General features: G+C 37.9%; 1 protein-coding gene across 2 annotated transcripts in view; it reads right to left on the bottom strand.

Annotated features, from left to right (window-relative positions):
- MYO1E (myosin IE) overlaps nt 1-20,598 on the bottom strand; it is a 99,324-nt gene that overhangs the window by 53,258 nt on the left and 25,468 nt on the right. For both annotated transcript variants that reach the window (XM_064456514.1, XM_064456513.1), the window contains exons 2-4: nt 9,155-9,298; nt 6,398-6,487; nt 5,382-5,476 (exon numbers count right to left, since the gene is read on the bottom strand). In XM_064456514.1, the coding sequence (XP_064312584.1) occupies nt 5,382-5,476; nt 6,398-6,487; nt 9,155-9,298 (329 nt within the window). The remainder of the gene's footprint in view (nt 1-5,381; nt 5,477-6,397; nt 6,488-9,154; nt 9,299-20,598) is intronic.

A 20,598-nucleotide genomic window follows, 5' to 3' on the forward strand; every position in this document is an offset into this window, starting at 1 on the left:
GCTCTGTTTGCCAGAGAAACATCAGCATGTCCTGCATAGGAAAACGACTTGCTGAGAATGTCAACTCATATCTCCTTATCAGCATAAGTAATGGAGACATTTCCAAAGGTTTAATTTTGAAAAGGCTCCCCAAACTGCCAAGCTGCTCTTTATATCTTTAAAGCTTCCAAACAGTACCGAAATACTGAAGGGTTGTTTTTTTTTCTCCCCGAAATGTTTTCATGCTTTTGTCTTCTCCTGACTGCAGTTTTACAGATCAAACAGAAAACTTGAAATGGAAAAAAACACTTCTTGATCATCTCATCTGTGAAGTGCAGACCATGATTTTTATTATTGAGTCATCTTTTCCTAAGCATCAAGAAGAAAGCCTCTATTATTAGTATCTACTATATTCACAGGGACAGGCAGAGCTTGCTGGATGGCAAACTGTATTTAGAAGTTCAAACCAGCAATAGTTCAATAATTAAAATAACATTTCTTCAAAATTTGATCACAGTAAATTTGCTCATCCTGTTGTAAAACAAGACAGGCTAACCAATCTAAACCAAATCATACACTTGAGTTGATATAAGCAGTTTTCAACTGAGTACAGAGGAGGACTGGGGGCCAAACAATGAATTAATTTGATCAGGTATTATTTATTACCCAGTAAAAATGTAAAACATTTCTGTAAGATTTTCTTTGATGCATAAATTATCCTTCTCCTCTTTCTTCTAGTTAAGTGTGGCTTATGCTTCTCATTCCATAGCGCCTGCCACAGAAATTGACCTGGAGGAATACAGTTCCATTTTATTGTTAGTCTCTGCTTCAATATAAGCGGTAGTGGTCATTTATATTAAATGAATTTGGCTCAAAGACTGCCTTTCAGAGTTTGCTTTAGATCTATCCAGGCATACACTTTTTTTCAGTTTTACGTTTTTATTGATCAGAAACCAGTAAATTGCTTCAATTAAACTAGAATAGGACAGGATGATGCATTATTTATGAACTGAAGTAACTTTATCTGATGGGATGGTATCTCGCCCCCAGTAAAGCTCAGGTAGCCAGCTGTAACACAGAAATTGTGGCATTCCTGCCAAATGATTCTCATACAGGAGCTTTTTCACATGTGTCTTACCACTCTGCAGCTATTAAAATTATTATGAGAAGATGATCTATCATTTTCCAGGACAGTGATAATCCACAAGGAACTAAAAGCCACAACAGACAATCCTTCATAACTGAGATCTTGTTTGGACAACTCCTTGTTGCTAGTTTGGAAGGACCACCATTTCAAGCAAGGAAGAAATGCAAACAGTTTGATGTAGCAAACATTTATGAGCTTGGTTCAAGAGAGGCTTAAATTAAATACCATGCCTCAGTAAAACATAAGCTTAATGAGAAATCAAACTCCCGCATAACTGTGTTACTCCTGAGTAAACTTCCTTCGTAATTCTGCCCGATGCGTACAAAAGGAGGGAAGAAAACAGCAGGTACTGCTCCCTCCTCCCACCTAACCACAGTCTGCACCCGCATTCAGCCCAGGCAGAATCCAGCCTATGAGTAACTTCATTGTTTAACAAGGTTAGCCATTCAAAACAGCTCATGGCTCCTCAGCATGTATACATGCATACATGTAATTTTCTTAATGCATATACATGTATGCTGCAATTACTCCACTAATGCAACAGGCTTCCCCAGCTCTGGAAAGGTTGTTTGGTAACGGTTTTTCTTTTTAAATTAGTATTATCTCATTAAAAGATTATTTTTGGTTGGTATCTACTCAGCCTTTCAGAGAACAGTATTCTCTTTTGGATCTGCTTTCATATTTCGTTCACTAACTTTTTGAAGGGATGAGCTTTGTCTATCAGCATCTAAATCCATTATTTGGAATTGTGAAATTAAATATCTTGGCAAAAGGGTGTGTGACCATCACAGAGACACAGGGTCCTGCTATAGCAAGACACTGCAGGGACCTTCCTTCACCTGCCTGGAAATCTATGTCTAGTCTCTAGGAATGCATGTCCCCTCATAGGTTCAGAGAAAGATGCCACAGGTGCCCAAACCACATGCTGTAGGACAACACAGGTGTGCACCAACCCCTTCCCCATCATCCTTGCTTCTCCATTCCTGAGACTCCATGTGCACCATAAGCCAGATGTAGCCTTTTTGATCTGACTCTGAATCAGTTCAGCCTAGACCTTATTTCTTACCTTCTGTCTTTGCAAATGTTTCTTTAGGGGGGAAATATGGCATCTTGAGGGGGAAAAGAAGGAAAAACCTGTGGTTTTTTCTGTACTAGCTTGCTCTGTTCCTTCTTTTCCACCAGGGGTTTTCAGTGAAGTCACTCCAAATTCAGACTAGTTGTGAAGCAGAAAAATCAAATAGGCACCTAATTATAACCATATTGTTATCATCATTCATTTTCCACAGGACAAATTTTTGTGGCAAAAACTATGGTTCACTGAAATGCAAAGGTTGGTTTGAAACTGCTTAGGTTCAGCAGACTTCTGTGGAACTGAAGACAGACAGGCAGAGCTCTATCTCAATTTTTTGAGAATCACCAGTTTAGGGGCAGATGTGGTAAAGTCCTTGGAAGCTATTAAGTGAAACTGATGGTGTGGTAGTAGACATGAAGCTAGCTAGAACATTCATTTCAGTCAAGAGCCACAGCATCTTGGGAGCTTCTACTCTGCCAGCAATTTCGGTGCCTTCTCATCTATGAAATAAAACATACACAAACAAATTCCAAACCTCAAGAAACTTAATTCTTAAGCCAGCTCTAGTTGTTGGAAATAGTGATGACATTAAAATCAGAAAATACAGGATGTATCTGAACAGTTTAAATGAAATGTGGTCAAAAGGATTAAAATATCAACCAAACAAAATTATTTTTGTGAATAGCTGAGCTACTCCATTTCATAAAAATAATTTCTAAGTGTCCCAAAAAATCAAATACCATCATGAAAACTACCTGTAAGTCTCATCCATTGTTTTTACAGTGTTTGTAGTAAGAATAATCAGAGGAAAAATAAATGTGTAGAAAGGAAGATGAACTCTCTGAAATGTCCCTGGCAAACATGGTTTTCCTTATTTCAATTTTGCAGTAGATTTCAATTAATTCCAGCAGTTTTTGAATAGGCTGTGTGCACACTGAGAGAAAACTCACTCTGCACAAACAAAACACAGACACTCCAAAAACCATGTCATCCATCATTCAAGCACAACAATTCTCACGTGAATTTAAACCTGTAAGTCTGCACCTCAGCATTCTAAAAATGTGACCCTCTACACATTGTTGCACTTTAGGGCATTAGCATTGGATCAAAAAATATATTTTTAAATCACAGTTCACCACAGTTGAAAAGGTTTTCACTATAAATTTAGCTTCATGTGAAACATCCCAGGATCTGGGATGTTACTTTGTTCAAAAAGCAAAATAAATGCTGATTTTACCCATTCCTAACAGGTCTGAATTTGACTAAACGGGACTAGTAACTTCACCATGGCAACAGTTTTCTGAAAAGGAATACTGAGCTCAGGGAACAATTCAGATACACAAGAGACAGGAATATGAGCTCTGGGCATTTTGTTTCATATGGCACCATGCTCTAGCCAAGGGCCCAGCATAGGGAGCCCTTATAGGAGTACAGCTCAATGTAGCAAACTGTTAATGCCTGGGAGACCTTCCTACATATCAAATCAACAGTTTCCACATACCTACATACACTTTGCTGATAATGAGAGGGACACACCTGTGCACTCTTCCATTGTAACATGTTACCCAGGAAAGCTCTGCCTGGATGACCCCCAGGCATAGATTCAAAGAAACAAAACAGCGAATATAACTTTGAAATAATTATTGCTCACAAGCTTTCACAGCAGCTCATCAGTGAGATGTATTAGTATGAAATCTATTTTCACACTGGATCATTCACTAAGGTACAGAAACGCTTGCACAGGGAGCACCTCCACATCTATGACCCACATACTAAGCGCAGTTCATAATACTCCTGCAACAACATTAAATTAGAAAGTGGCTGGTGCAAGGGCATTTAAGCTTAAACATCAGTGACCACCTGCCATTTCCTGACAGGTTCTGGCCTAAGGAATTGAGTGCACTAAGTCACATGGCATCTGATCACCACTGACAGCCTGTCCCGTTGGGGCTGTGACACTGCAGGGCACACAGCCACCCCAGTGAGAAGACCAGAGGGGGTCCCCTGGACAAAGGAAACATTCAGTCTTGAAATCTCTCTTTTGTTAAATTCATAGTGATGCCTCTCAGCGTCTTCCACAGAGAAATGACTGAAAGCTTAAGAAATGCTGTTAATAATAAAATAATGACTGTTTCCCTTCAATTTTTTTCCTCTTTCTTTTTCCCCAATTCTTGGGAAAGTCTCATAGGCCAGTGGTCTCCATACACTTTTGATCTCACATGCCATTAAAATATGTCTTGTCTGGCATACACTCCCAATGTATATATATAATTCATCTATTTAGGAATTACACCTACCTACTACTGGAGGTCTAATATTTTCTTCCCACATCCCAGTGGATTTCACTGCACAGCCTCTGTGATGCATGCACCCCACTTTGGAGACCACTGCCACAAGTAAACTGCAATTCCACATGCACTACAGTGAACATCTTAAGTTTTCTATGTAAGAAGGAAAGTCAGAAGAGGTAAAGTGTACCAGCTCAAATGTCCTGCTGTTCTTGCACTCTGCACACTTTCTTTTATCATACACCATCCGTAAACCCACAGATGAAAACAAAGCATACCTCTGGACCCAAAACTCACCTTGACTGTGACTGAAGTAATGCCTGTCATTAAGAAAGCTCAGTAATAATTCTATAGTGAATTCCCTCAGCCTAATAATTAAAATAGAGTTAATAATGAGGACAAAATTAATTTTCCCGTACCTCTCTCCTCCTTTTGTCTCTGACTGAATGCAAGCAAAATTCCAAAAGGAACAAAAATACATCTCATTTTAAGAGGGTGGGAAAAAACCAGTACTAAAAACTGTGGTAAAACTAAAAGTATGGTAAATGCAGTCAATGTGAGAATGTTGGATTTAACAGTATCTGTGGCTGCTAAGTTGTTAATCCATCTCTCTCATGTAGTCATTCAAGCTGTTGCAGTTTTGGTATTGGGCATGAAGCTGCTATGTGAGAAAGAGATTTCTTGTGGTTAAGCTATCATCAGGATTTCACTGATGATTTCACAACAAAAGGGAGGGTCAGAAAGTACTTAGCTATCCTAGAAAACCCCAAAATGTGCAGTGGACATGGACACAGAAGATTCTTATTGATATAATAAAAATTAAACTTTTCTGCTTCTTAAAATTAAAACACCAAAAGGAGATGATTAAATAATTTTTTACAGATTTTCTTCTTACCTAATAATGACACACTGATTTTCTCTGTCAATAATCATGTTTCTGTACATGCTGTCTGCCAGAGCATAAATATGTGGTGGGTTTTCATATTGTGCCTAGGAGGGAAATAGAGAATAATGTTTCAACACAGCATTAAACAATGCAGAAAGAGCAATATGAATTTTTATTTAAATGGGAAGAATGATTTTCCTGGAAAAACAATTCTGAATCCCACTTTATACTGAATTTTCCCATGGAATTTTTTTGTTCATTTAATAAAAACAAGCCAAGGTCTCTGGGTTTTGTAACTGATCTTTCTCTCATCCATAATTTTCTCCTAAACTATTGTAAACACCCTGTTCTAAAAATGGTCTGTGCTTGAAATATATCACTTGTCCAAGAGAAACTCACATAATTTAAGCCTATTCCACCAGTGGTCATATGCTAACAATAAACTACCTAAACTGCTACACAGAGCCTGGTGCTGTATGTCTCATTTTCATCCACTGAGTCCATTCAAACAGAGTGGTTTCCCAAATATATGGACACGACCAACTCGAACAGAGCAGGAAACTGAATTTTAAGCCCCTAATGTCCTTGTGCTGACTCACTCTTCCAGTTGTATTTTCAAAAGTGGCATCTAATTTTGGAATCTCAATTTTTTATTGTTCTTGTCCAGTGTGAGAGTTCTCAAGTCATAGCCTCCAAATCCACTAGTGACCATTTTGTATTGTGCACCACACTTCAAGCATACTATAGCTTAAAAACTGCCTTTATAGGAGGAAGGACGTGTCAAGGAGAGAAACCTGATATGGATTAGAGTTAATCAGTACAAGCATTTTCTTGAAATACATATCCTACATTCCAGGGAATTCAATTTGAAGACTCAATATATGGTAATGGGCATCAGCCAAGTTCTCCCAGGCTAGTACAACAATACCAAAACCCAGAAACAAGTGCATCCAAGAGTTTAATGATGTAGAATAATTTTTACATGCCCCTGAATACTGCAGTACATTTTAGACTGCTTTACTTACTGCTCCTTGATACATTTCAATTTCCTTTTCCCCAAAATAAGGCATTTGCTTGAAAGGATTCACAGAGATTAATACAGAGCCAATGTATGTCTGCAACCAAAAGAAGTTAAGGTAACAACAGTTTCACAAAGTATTATCTTACCACCAGTGACTACAAAACAATTTTTCCATCTATTGTATATTACAGCACAGCTTCAAATATAGTAAAAAACCCAGAGCTTACAACAATTGTTAATAAAAATGAAACTATCAGGCTTACAAGAATATAAACATATCATTCAATGGGATACTTTCATATTAGCAAAATATTTATTTTAGGACAAGCTAAGTATAGAAACATGTATTAGAGGCACACACACAACACACCTTGAATAAAAATACAGAAAGGAAATGGCATATTTAGACTGTTTTCCTCCTCTGCAACGGAGGAGGTCGTATTGTCAGTATTAGAAAAGATTGTTTTGACCTGTGCAGAATATGACACACTCTGATTTCACAGAGAAAGTGCTGAGCATGCTCAGTCAGATGGAAACAGCCACTACTGAGCTAAATTGGACAATTACTTAGCTGCGTGTACTAGTGGGGGAGATGAGGGAGTTAGGTAATTCAGTACGTGGTGTAATTTTATGAGTGTAACTATTAGAAACAGTCCCTAGGAGTCTTCTCCTGCAGGCTGCCCTATAAGATGACACTCAGTTTCAAGCTATTATTAGTCCCAGAAAGCTTTTTTGCAACATTTAGAGTGACAGTATTTCAATGTTTTGCATTCTACCTACATCTACAAAATATTTTAGAAACCTTTGGAATTAGAATTGCAGCATACATGTATGAAACACCTGATACTGCTTTACAGGCAGTACTGGTTCATTGAGCTGGGAGTTAGCACTGTACCCATGTCAGTAAGTCCAAAATGTTGTAGTGCATGTTTCATTTAACAACCCGGAATTTTTCATAGGCAAACTTACTATCTAAGATTTCTGTACAAAAGTTGGAAAATTAACAAATTGATCCTGCTGGATTATTCTATGTAAGAATCTATTACTGTGATGCCACAGGACTAAATGGTAACATGTTAGAGAAGAAGTATAACTCAGTGAACATAATTTCCATATTGTTAATTTGTAATGTTTTCTTCATACATTTTTAAATTAATTCAAAGAAGAGTGACAACATCTGGGTCTTGAATATAATAAATCAAGCATTAATTGTGTCAGTATAAACATCTGAAGGGACAGTTTTCTGCTGGTAAACAATGACAGCATTTGCTGGAATGATTCGGTAATCTCTACACAATGTAGCACAGAGAAATGTTCATTCATGGGTGGACATACAAATAATTCAAAGATTCAAGAGATGATCTCCATTTTAGAATGGAAAGACTTTGCAGAACTCAAAAAGGAGTCTTTTCTCCCTACACAAAGGAATTAGAATGCTTTAAAAGAAGACTCTGATCCCTCATGTGACCATGTCCCCTCAGAAAACATACTTATTCCTGCTTCAGTAGAAAGATCACCTCCATGTTCATCTCACTTACTTTTATAAGAAAAAAAAGGCATAAAACCATTTCTTCAGCACAGAGCACTGAAAACTTTGTGAATGTACTGCATGGAAGATGCAGCATTCCACAGGGACAAAAGCACTCATGTTACTAACAGGAAGAGTGCTATAGTTTGCCCCAATACTAGTTGGACAAGTATTGTGCAACTTTATTGTGTTTCTGTAAGGCAAACTTAATAATGGTGGGCTACTTTATTGAACAGAGGATCCAAACCCATGTGCACACACGCATTAAAAACCTCCAGAGTTTGGGATGGAAATGTCATCACAACTGCAACATTAATTTTCCTGTATCTGAGCTGCTACTTATCTCTTAACCTCACGAATATATGGAAATATCCGGGAGATGTTGTATTTCCTTCCCTTTCTGCTAAAAAAAGTTAAGTTCTTCAAGGAAACTATTCTCCAGATACAACTAGGAAGTATGAAAACCTGACTACAGCAGCAGAAGAAAGAAGAGTACCACTTTCTAGTACATAATCATATTGACTCGTGTTTACCAAATTCATTATTGCAGCTCATGTTATATTGTGAAAGCTAAAAATGAAATAGTGACTATTCTTATCTCAAAGAATTCCTTGCATATGAAGTTTTAAAAAAAGCAGCAAACCTTTGGTGCTGAAATCTGTTTTTCTTGTTAGGTTATATGTTCAGGTATTTAAATATGTCATGTTTTCATTAACCATAGAAAAAAATTTTTAAAGTGCAAACATGTTCACCTGTTTCCATCAGCCCATGATTCACGGTATTAACATTCCAGAATAAATTGTAAATGGGATTATGTCACGGAAGAAATTTTATTTTGGAATCATTAGAATTTGGAAAGTATAGAAGACAACATGGTATCAAGACACATATATATGCCTTAAACCTATTAATTCATGCTCTCAGAAGTAGCATTCCTGCAGTAGCTTCAGGGGCCACGTGGATATATAAACATGTGGAGCTACAGGCCTATCTTCAACAACGACAAGAACAATTCCAAATATCAAAAAGAATACCTTAAAATAATTTTTCAGATCTTAATTTCAACCCTCAAAATTAGCTCAGTTTACAAAGACTTTGTGTAATCTCAGGTGAACTATCATATAAAATGCTCAGCATCTTTGAGTAATCTGCTTAGATCAAATACATATAATTAGTTTCACATTAGCTGAGCAAGTCCACAGGCCCCACTAAAAACAACACTATAAAGGATACAAAAATATAATCATCCATATATCGTTTCTTTAGGTTCTCCACTATGGAATCCTCAGTGATTTTGGAAAGAAGGACCATATCATCCACTCCACTGTGTTTGACATTGTGGCTCTGCCAGTGATATCTGTAGTGTCCTTTGCTGCCCTGCAGGAAAGCACAACAAGCATCAAAGATGTTACTGCGTTTCAGATTACCATTAAATAACTAAAAACAATCTATTCAAATGCCAACTTCCAAAATAGTTTTCTTTCATTTAATAATATTCCTTGATCCAGGTATTATATAAAAGCATACATAAATGGCATCAACTGACTTGCATCTGAACTATTAAAGAACTGCACTGCCCTCAATTCCACAGGTAATTCCACGGGGTTTTGTGAATGTCTACACACAGAAGAGATTTCAGACAGCAGATGTTTCTCAATCTTGCAGAAAAAAACCCCAATTATTCCAACTGAGATGCAACTGTCGGAAACTAAGGATGCAAAATTACACTCCTACAGTGCAACTATTAGTAGCAAGGATAATTACCACCTAAACTACTAAACTGGGTACAGTGGATTCTCCACCCTTTACAGTCTTTTAAGTCAAACCTGCACATATGCTGTTACTCAAATGAAAGCTGTGAGCCTGATGCAGTAAGTACTCTCTGATGTTCTGCAGATTATGTTACACAGCTTGTCAACTGCATGTCTTAACAGTCCCTTTTGATCTGTTAGTCACCATGCTTAACTGACATCTAAATAGATATTCTCCACACTTAGAGACTACTATTTCAGGATGCTACTGAAAACTTGTGACATTTCAAGCTGTACCACTTGAAATCAAAATCTCTTTTTTTCCAGCTGATTTGAACAGTAGGTAGGTTCTATGGATACACCCACAAACAAATTTAAGTCCATTCTAGATCAATGCTATTAATTCAGCTATAAATCTCTTCTCCAAACCCAAACCTATTTTCAGTAGCTTGGCACATAATGTTAATGGAGTTCTGCCCTCTTGCCTTTTTAGATTTTTAATTTTTGTTTACACAATACTGAAATTAGTGATGCTGGAATTAACACATTTTACACTGAGAAATTATGACTTATGCTGTCAAGGAAGATGTGGCCAACAAAACAGCAATTCTGTGTATTCCCCTCATTTTTTTAATGCCACGATTACAAGCAATGTGATTTTAGCTACACTGCTCTCATGTATATTATAGGATCAAGTCATAATCATCGGAACACAAGCCATTTATTATTATAACATATTTTGCAGAATAAAATAATGCATAATTTTTACAGATTAAGTAAGAAAATTTAGGTACTATGAATGCTTTGGCTGCACTCAAGTATTTTGAAATGGGACATCAGCAATTTACAGATGTGCAACTTTTGTGTGTACACCCTCCACACTAGCAAATTACCTGTGCAACTCTACTAACACAAAAGTATATCTGCCAGATTGTTTCCTCATGTAAATAGTCAGGCCCTTGTACAAATACCACGCGTAGCAGTGGGAACTACAAATGGAGTCAGGGGAGCACAAGGTTCTTATCTGAAGCTGGGGCGGCTAAAAGTGTTCATTAAACTATTCTCAGACGACGTTTTTCTACAAACTTCACAGCATCTATTAGAGGGAAAACCCAACAAAAACTAATGAAGACACAGATCGAATGCATAAATATATTAGGAAATGGAGTCAGGCCTATAGGTTATCCTCATCTCAACTTCACCGACATAAAACCCAGGACCAACTGGACTTTTATCTCAAGTTAAATTAACTTGCACTAAAACCAGACCCACTTTACCACTGCAGACAGCACAGAACTTGCAGGCTTTATGTGTGTTTTCTATTAAGTCTCCAGCCATTGCGATCACTGATGCAGCTCCTTCACTGCTAACAACACTAAAGAACAGTTGCACACTTGCATTAACAGAATGCTGTTAAATATAGGACAGCAGAGGTTAATATGTCTGAAAACACACAATCTCAGCAATTTTTCTTTAACATCCACAACCATACACGAGCTTCAGTAAAATAATAAACTAGCTTAGTTTGTGTGAACTTTGTCAATTTTATATTTGCACAATAGAAGCAGTGATCTGGAAGCACTGAGAAATTAAGGAACCAATTAATTTTTGGAAATTGTTATAAAACATGTGACTGAAAAAATCAGCTGAAGGTTGGGTTATTGGAGAAAACAGAAATCTGACAGAGAAGCATAATTTCCTTCAGTGTACTCATCATTTATTTGTGATATTACACTTGGAAAAAGGAACTGGTAGGATGGACAAAAAGGTACAGTATCAAAATAAAAACAGATAATTACATTCTTCACAAAGCTATATAGAATGTGGTTTAGTATTAGATAACAGAGTAAGCTACAGAAAATGTGTAAGAAATCAGAGTGGGAAAACAATCAAGCTTCCCATTGGAAGCTATGGCATCAGAGCCAATAAATTTAATGAGAAGAGGACAAAGCTCACAAAACCACAGGATATATGGAAAATGTGCCCACAGTTGGCAAAACAGCAGGCTTTACAAAAGTCAGTGACTGTTGTTGATTGTGATTAAGCCACACACACTACCAGGCCAAAGGGTTCTTTCCCAAAAGCAATGCAAACCAGCAGGCAAGCAAGAGGGGCAGCACCAGGAAGACTCAGCTTGCCCTCAGAGCAGCTCTCCCCAGTGCTTACACACTGCTTTAACATGCAGCTGTAATCAAATCTGAGTACACATACAGTCAAATGGAAAAGGATGCAGAGAGATTTAGTAGAAAAGCTGCAGCCTAAATATCCAAGCACTAGCACTGAAGACAACAGAGGGTGGTAGCACTAAGTAGTTCACATTAATATTCTATCACACTTTAAATGGCAGTTTCTATCAGTAGTTTGGGACTACTTTTTTCCCCTTTAAAGCATGGCCTTACATGCAAATATACAGAGAACCAACAAATCATCACCAGATTATTGTCAGACTTCTCCCTAGGATCTAAAAATAAGCTCAAGCTTTAGTAGTGCCTAACTGCATCTGTGGTTAAGTTTTGCTCTCACTCTCCCTTCTCCAGGAATCTAACACGTGCAGCGGCTAGCATCTCCTTGGATTGGGCAACAGAACAGAGAGTGCTGTTTCCACAGAACACTACCTACCCCCAAGTTCTTGCTCAAACAGGAGTGATGACTTCAGAGTCTAACCTGAATTTATCAACTTCAGTCACTTCTAACTGGTACTACAACCAGTTAACAGCTAACAGTTCACTGCTTTTTATACAGTTTTGAAATTAAAAGAAAGAAAAATCTTCCTGTCATAAAAAAACCCCACCACATCATAGCAGTTGTAAAAGCTACTCTTTACATTTCTCCAGGCTGCATATTTACTAAAGATCAAGGATACATACTTAAAAATTACAACGCTTTTCAACTGCCCACATTGCAAACACTAATGGTTTGTTCTTACTGCATACTTCTTGAGAATTTTAACCTTTATTTTAGCTAAAGCTTTCTACCACCCACATAAAAATGCAGTACTCTAATCTGGAGACAATTTACAACTAAGCTAGTTACCTGGTGCCCATCTTAACTTGAACCTGCTTTTCAGGGAGGACTCAGACTAATTTCCTCAGCTGCTAATTGTCCTTTGTTACCCTTCACACAACAGGTTTTCCCCTCCACCCCTCTCCACCTGCTCTAGGGACACGTCTGGTCTCCTGGGACTGACCAGGAACTTCAGAGCCAGCAGAACAAGGGCCAGCGGAGACACCCCACACCCTCATGTCAGCACTAGCCACAGTGAGGACTCAGTAACTTGAACAGAGCTCCCCTACAGCATGGTCAGATCTGGGTGAACAGGGAGGCTCAGAGCTTACAGTCCAGTCCACCCTCGGGCCTAGCCGTGCAGTTCTGATGTCAGCAAACAGCAACTTGGCTTACCTTAGGTTTTCTCAGTGAAAGATGTGATCTAACTACAATAAATAAGCAAGTGAAAGTCTGTGTCAGCACTAACAATGCCTAAGCAGCTGAAAAAAGATGAGCTTGGCAGATTGGGGGGGGGGGGGGGGGGGGGGGGGAAGAAACCTGAACCACAACACTGTATCAACAGCCTGCTAAAAGCCACAAAAGTGGGAACATGAGTGTTGAACAACCTGGCTGCCAGGCCTCCTTCAGGCTCTCCCTCAGCTTCAAACCCAGCACCCGACTTTGCCCAGGGAATGGAGGCTGGGCTGAGGAAGCTAGAATTAAAGGCATGTACTGCATTGCTGTCAGCTGTTATTATTCATTTGGTTGCTGTTTTAAGCTTAAAATCAGATCTGCTTTGCACTGACAAGAATAATATTTATGAGTTATGAGATGACCCTGTGAGCTAGGAGCTGTTTCCAAGCCATACTGCTTCAGGAGCACATACACAGCTACCACCTGGCTAGAGACTAGGCAGCACCATCCTACCCACCCTAACAACTTTATTATCTTCAGCATCAAAAGAGTCAAGACTATAAAGAACCTAAAATTAATTCTACTCTCACTTTGTGTGTCTCCCCTAACACCCACTCATTAACAGATTAAGACAATTGCTACATTAATACCAAGAGAGGGGATGTAAAATACTTTCTAGGTACTAAATACTGTCTGTACTTTCTGTACTACTTTTGGTATGATATGGTTAAAAGCACATTATTGTTTTGTTTGGAATGAATAATAAATATTGATGAGATATTTATTTACAGAACATTCTTTTTGCTGCCGTCTACCTTGTGTTACAATAGCATCTGCTGGTTTCTTATTTTTGCCTTTATTTTTTTATATATATTTTTACATTATCCTAAGCAACACGTATTTGATGTGGCTATAAAAAGATTAAGTCATGCTGTGTCACAACAGGGATTTCTTTTAACTGGGAAAAAAACAAATCTTTTTTTTATTTCAAGCTGTTTAAAAATAGCATGTCTAAAAATAAAGCACTAAAAACAAGGGATCAGAAGAGACTGTATATTCTGCCCCTGAGAAGGAGCCTTGTTTCTCTCTCTCCATCAGAACTCTGTCTAAACTACAACAGCCTACATGCCATAATCACTCTTGGTTCCCACAAAGGGAGAAATTGCTATCCTGAATCTCTGACAGCTTTTTTCAGTAGCAAACATCAATCCTCTATCACAGTGCAGAAGAGATTCTCAGCCTCCATGAGGGAGTAAGATGTCAAATGATCACAAATACGGCCTCTTCTTTCCCTTTTCAGCTATGACAGAGTACTAGTGCATAAAATCCTTGTAGTTTTGGAGGCATGTATCTATCTACTCAGATTAGTATTATGAATACAATAATAAATGATACACAGCCATCATCTTAACCAAAAATGTCATAAAACTGAAAAAGCTGCACACCATTTACTCTACACCTGACATTAATGCTTCTACCAATGGAGGCATATCACTAGTCTCATACATGCATAATTTGTACCAGTTTTTCCATCTAACATGGAGAGAAAAACCCCAACCCACAACTTTTTGCAATGATATCATCCATCAAAATAGCAAACTTTTATAATCCACTCACAGGAATCTTTGACATATTTCTATAAAGTGAAAGCATCTGCTGTTCTCATTAGAGAATATTGCAGAAATAATTATCATTAATTTTGGTCCTCGACTGGGATAATCAAAACTGAGAAGCCACAGTGGACAAAAGTGCTCCAAAATAGTTCTTGTATATCTCGTGTTAGAAAAAAATAGAGATAATGGCTGTAATGATGTGACCATACTTCAGAAAGGAAATTAAAGGAAGACAGCAGAAGCAGCTAGATGGACAAATTATTTAAATTTAACATGAAGGAAATATTAAGGGAGACAAAAAGCAGTGCTTTAAGGAAATACTAAAGCAAAAATATTGAGCATCTAGCAGCAGGGCAGACATTTTATACAGAGAACTAAAAATATCAAAAATATATTAAGAAATGGAAAGTACTAGCAGGTTAATACCCCAAAAACCACAGCTAGGGAAATAAAATACTAAGAAAAAGACTTCTGGGGGGAAAAGTCATCAGTTCTCACGGTTTGCTCTTGAACAGGGGTGGATTCAGCCCAATGTGACTAGAAGGACTGACCCCAGAGCTGGTTACAGGCTGCGGGAGATCCCAGTTGCCCAAACATTTGGTCCCATCAGCTCCTGTGCAGGTGGTGCCTGCCCCAGCAGGGCCTGGCTCCAGGGCAGCTCACCACCACCACCTCCCGCTCTAGAGCCAGGGAGCAGCCATAGCTCTACCTCTCCGCAGCCAACGCCAGTACACCTGGGGCCGGGAGGAGGGGAAGAGACAGAAACTAGAACCTGCTTACCTGAACAGCAAATACATGCTTGTAACACAATACAAGTTATGGGAATGTGAGATGCCTACAGGGTATACAGATTATGCTCATTTTCAGGAGTCAGGAAAGACATCAGCATTCTTGTAAGATAAATAACAGAACACTACCAAAATAAAAGTTACTTCAGTGTTTGACTGTGAGGATCATGTATTGCATGAGTATTAATCTTCACTAATATTTTTTAAAAGGTTATTTTTAAAAAACCACAGCTACTTGACAGAACAAAATAAGGATGTGAATGACCTTAAGAACAGATCATGCTAACATACCTAAGTTTTTGACACAATTTACAGAGATGGTGGGCAGATACCAGAAGGTAGTTAATGAACTGTAAATTCATGGTTGTTTACCCCACAGCTTTTTTGGTGGCTGTGGCCTAATGTTCCAAGAAGTAAACTTCTCAAGGAAATGCAATACTGTTAACTACTTAATATGGTTGACTAACTCTTAGGCATTAACTGCCTAACTTGACTTACTGAGCAGTCTCCAGAGCTGTTCTAAATTTGACTTGTTCCTCATGGCACGACTAGCAAAAGTTCCTGTGACTGTAGTGGATTAGGAACAGGCCTTGCAATTGCAACATTTAGATGATGAGCAACCCCCCATTCTAATAGTTTCACTGAGCAGCACTCATGTACACTGATTCTTGATATGTAAATTGTATATGCAATTTACATCCGTATATACCTATTGTCCAAGTTAAGGAAATGCAAGAGAACAATTGTAACAAACAAGTTTCACCTCGGCTGTATCCGTCCTTAATGTATAATAAAGCTTTTATACCTGTCACTCTTCGCCATTAAAAACAGGTTTCAAAGGGGTTCGTGTAGTCATACGTCTTATGTGTAATACTACAAAATACTGTACATTTTAACACAAACTTGCTATCAGTTCCAGAGAGTATTAAAATTCATTTTGGCACCTGTACAATATAGGGGCATATATGTGCATGTGAACTTTTTCTTCCCTCCATCAATGTCATTACAAAAAAAAAAAACAAAGATGGGTGCTGGCTTCTCCTCCTGATATCTCCCTGGAAAAGAGATACTCTTTTTATCACCTCCCCCAAAATGCTACATAGCAACTGGGATCTCAGAGGCCAAAGATCACAATATTTTCCACAGCTGCAATGCCCCCAAGGTCTCCTCCACCCCTTCAGGAACAAGAATATTATATATGAGGGTTTTTGTCTTTTTCCTTTTTTTTTCCCTTTTATTTTTTTTCGGGGGTGGGTGGGTGGGTGGTGGCGGTGTATTGTTTTGTTTGTTAAACCAACAGAAATGAAAATTAATTTATTCTAAGTCTTCCTCTGTGTGTCACATTTACAGAAAAATGTTAATATGGTCTTTAATTGAAATACGTAGTTTGAAAACTCAATCAGTAAATTCAGACAAAATGCCACTGCCTCTCCTATACATCAGACTGAAAATATTTTTCCTTGATCATCCTGAAACTAAATAAGAAACTGAAGTCAACTGGGAGCTTACCATCTGGTTTCCAGAGACAGGAATCTCAGAACAGCATGACTCAGAAGCTTTAAGCACAGACCAGCATCTTGCATATGCACTGCTGGGAGACGGCATTTTGATGCTCTCTGGTACATGCTATATTGGTGCCAGCTGAAGTTTTTGCAGACAGTAAAACCAGTGGCATATTACAATAAGGTATTCCCAGCCATGTCCTGTTCTAGCTCATGTCAGTACTCACTCCCCTACCCTGTCTCCCAGCATTTAGAACCTCAAGCTTTAGCACCAAACCATGCTCACAGGCCACAGTCACCTCAGTGAATTCCTTTGTGCTCAATCACTGCCCTCTTTGTACAGCTGTACGTGAACAGCAGTTGGAAGTTGCTCTTCCTTCCCCCCTTCTGCTGACCCTTTTGTTTCATGGTAAAATTAAGGCATTTGCTTCCTCATCAGACCAATACTAAGACATTAACCTGAGAGTTTAAGCCCAAGTCTATTCCCAGCAGTAGGTTAGTGGTTGATGACCTTGTTGCAGAGGGTTTTATTGGAAAACGACTTCTCTGTGCAGTCTGACTACCTTGGGGCCTCCAATTACCCTTTTACAATGACAATTCAAGGATGACTGTTTCCATCAGCAGGCTAAGGGCACGTTGATTCTGCAGTTCACCAAGTTAGCTGGCGAAAGCAGTTTAACAGGTTGGCCCAGACTCTCTAAGCATTGCCTCCCTGTATGATACCGCTCTGTTTTCCACAAAGATACAGAGGTCTTAATGAGAAGATGGCCACAGCATCTCCTCAGATCTAATCACCTGGCATACAAGTGTGCGTTTAATAGCACAACCAGTAGATAACTACTATCACTCACTCCTTTGGGCACCTGAGGATCTGCCTTTGCTATTTCACTAATACATACAAAATTGCTGTGGGTGTGGGGATAGAGCTCAGTAGTCTTAAGCTGAATTCTACTTTTTTTTTTTTTTTTTTTATCTACACAAGAAGACCAAATACTTGCTATTCTTCCAGGCCTTCTGGAAGACCTGGTCTCTGACTGGATTTTAATGCTATCTGTTCCTTCTGTCATGGTTTCCCTTTCTGTAGACATGCAGTCCTCCTACAACAGAATACTGGCTTCAGGGGTACCAGCATATATATAAAGAGAAGAAGAAAATTATTTTAACCTTATTTCTAGCTGAAGGTTTTGCTTCTTTTTATCTATGCAGAATAGAAAATTAAGAGGATGGCAATATTTTTTAATTAGTTACATAGAATTTAAATTGCTAAGTCAACAAGACAACGCTGAAGGATGAAAGGATAAACCAATCAATTTTTGCAAGTATTAAAGATGTAGAAATCATTGTAGTATTTGTAGAAATTCCAGGGAATAAAACTGCTCCTGTTAAAATACCATCTAGTTACTACTCCTTTGTAACTGAAGAGTATCAGTTACAACAAATCCACTCTGTCTGCATCTCCAGAATCAATTTCTAATTATGTCATTTGCACTTTCGAATGACTGAAAATAGCTCTTTCCCAACAGCAAGTGTCTACATAATCAGTTCAATGTTTTAATTATAAGCAGGAAGATACTATACTCTAAAAGAAAATACTTACAGCTCGTATTTTTAGTTACACCCTAATAAACCATGACTTGTCTTTGAAAAACACACTCAACAGCAATACCACCAGTAACCACAAAGCATGACAAAAAGAGAGGAGATGCCAAACTATCAGTTTTGAATCTTTCCCTGAATTTAGTACAAAATTTTATCATCTTTAAAGTTATTTTCTTGTCATAAAATATTTGCTTTTCACAGCAACTGATTTTATTGAAATAACATCACCGAAAGAAACTTTTACATAATAAAACGATAGTAAATGTCTTAAATAGCATATTGTACTGCATGGAAACATTATTTGGATTAAGAACTATGGGTCTACCATTAAGACTTCTGCTTTGACTTTCATTAAGATCATAATATATTTCTACACATTCTAACACACTAGGTATGTAAAACTTGGGTCATAACTGATTTTCCCTGACTGCTAAGGCTTTCAGGTTTGGTTCTTTTTTTTTTTTCCTATTCTGCATCAGTACACATATAAGATAGCTCTATTTTTTCCATTAAAAATACTAGAGTCATTGAAAAAGCTTAATGAAACCAGAATAATCAAAATCTAGTAATTTGTTTTCAATCTGTAGTCTGCTACTTCTGTAAGATGAAGAAAAAGTAACTTTCTGTTACCTGGTTAATTACTAGCAAAGCAGTTCATGCAAAAACTCCTAAGTGGCCCATAACCTAAAAGCCAGTGAGGACTACCAGCCCTATGCCCAGAGCAGACTGATGACCAGCGCACAGGAGCCCATCCACCCAGGGGAACGTGGCACAGCAGCCGCCTGGCTGGGCATCCCTTCTGCACAAGCTGTATCAGCTGTTCATCTGCTGCAACTCACAGTTTGCCTGAACTTTGCCAAAATAACTTATCGAAGGGAAGAGGTTTGCATGAATAACAATCCTAAATGTCACCAAATAACTATTTATGACAGCCTTTCTAACCCTGCAATGACCCTTACTGCTTAGTCCGAGATTACTTTTATCTACCCTGTTTTTAAGACCATACCCAGTGTATGTCCTAGAGAAGGATGAACAGTAACTGCAGAATAACAACTTCAGTGTTACATGTTATATTTTTATCCTTTCCGTGCATTCTAAAATTTTACCTCCATATGCCTTTTTTAAGGTTCTTGGGTATTTAACTCTGATCTACAAACATCATTTTTTACTGCCTGCCCAGTCTAGTAAAAAAAACTCTTCAAAAATACAGTTTTAACAGAGTGTACCAGCTCTCCTACTCAGGTGACCAAATTAATTTTTTTAAATGATATTGTATTAGAAAGAGCAAAACCATCCTTCCCAAATGCGTAAAGAAACTGAAACAATCTCAATAAATGGATAATTTTGGTTGGCCTAGAGATTCAATTAAAAAACAAAAACATCCGTGCCCCAATTTGCCCATTTCATTAACTTAATAATATACTACCCATGGAGACACTGTTACTTGCCTATCACCCCAAACCTACTTTTTTTGTTTCATTTGCTTAGCACCTATTCATAAAACCTCTGGATACAAACCAATTTAATTCCAATGTGATGCACTAACACACTCCATCAATAATGGGGACTGTTATATTCTACACATGAAACTATTATTTTCTTCTCAATAAATAATTGAACAATTACAGCTTTGTTGGGTGTATTTGTCCTTACCAACTGCTAATGGATTGTAAGAATACAACAGGTTGGGCAGATCATAGAAATTAGCATGAAGCTTGTTTTATTAATGTTGTTTTTAAACCAAGAGTATCTCACTAGATGTTTTTGTGCCAACAGCTTCATCTAGTTGAATAAAAACATGTAGTAATTCCGCAACAATTGAAAGATTGATTTTAAAAATCAGCACATTAGCGAAATCATCTCTCCCTGAATCACATCTGAATTGGGAATAATTTTGAAAAACTACAGTTGAGTCTCTTCTGGCATCCTTTTTATTTATTCTTCCTTTTTGGTATAAACATAGCCATCTTCTAAACTTTTTTACAAACCAGAGGGAATATAAACTTTTTTTTTTTTTTTGAAGTG

The sequence above is a fragment of the Phalacrocorax carbo genome, chromosome 7, assembly GCF_963921805.1.
Source record: "Phalacrocorax carbo chromosome 7, bPhaCar2.1, whole genome shotgun sequence".
In the NCBI taxonomy this organism is placed as follows: Eukaryota; Metazoa; Chordata; class Aves; order Suliformes; family Phalacrocoracidae; genus Phalacrocorax; species Phalacrocorax carbo.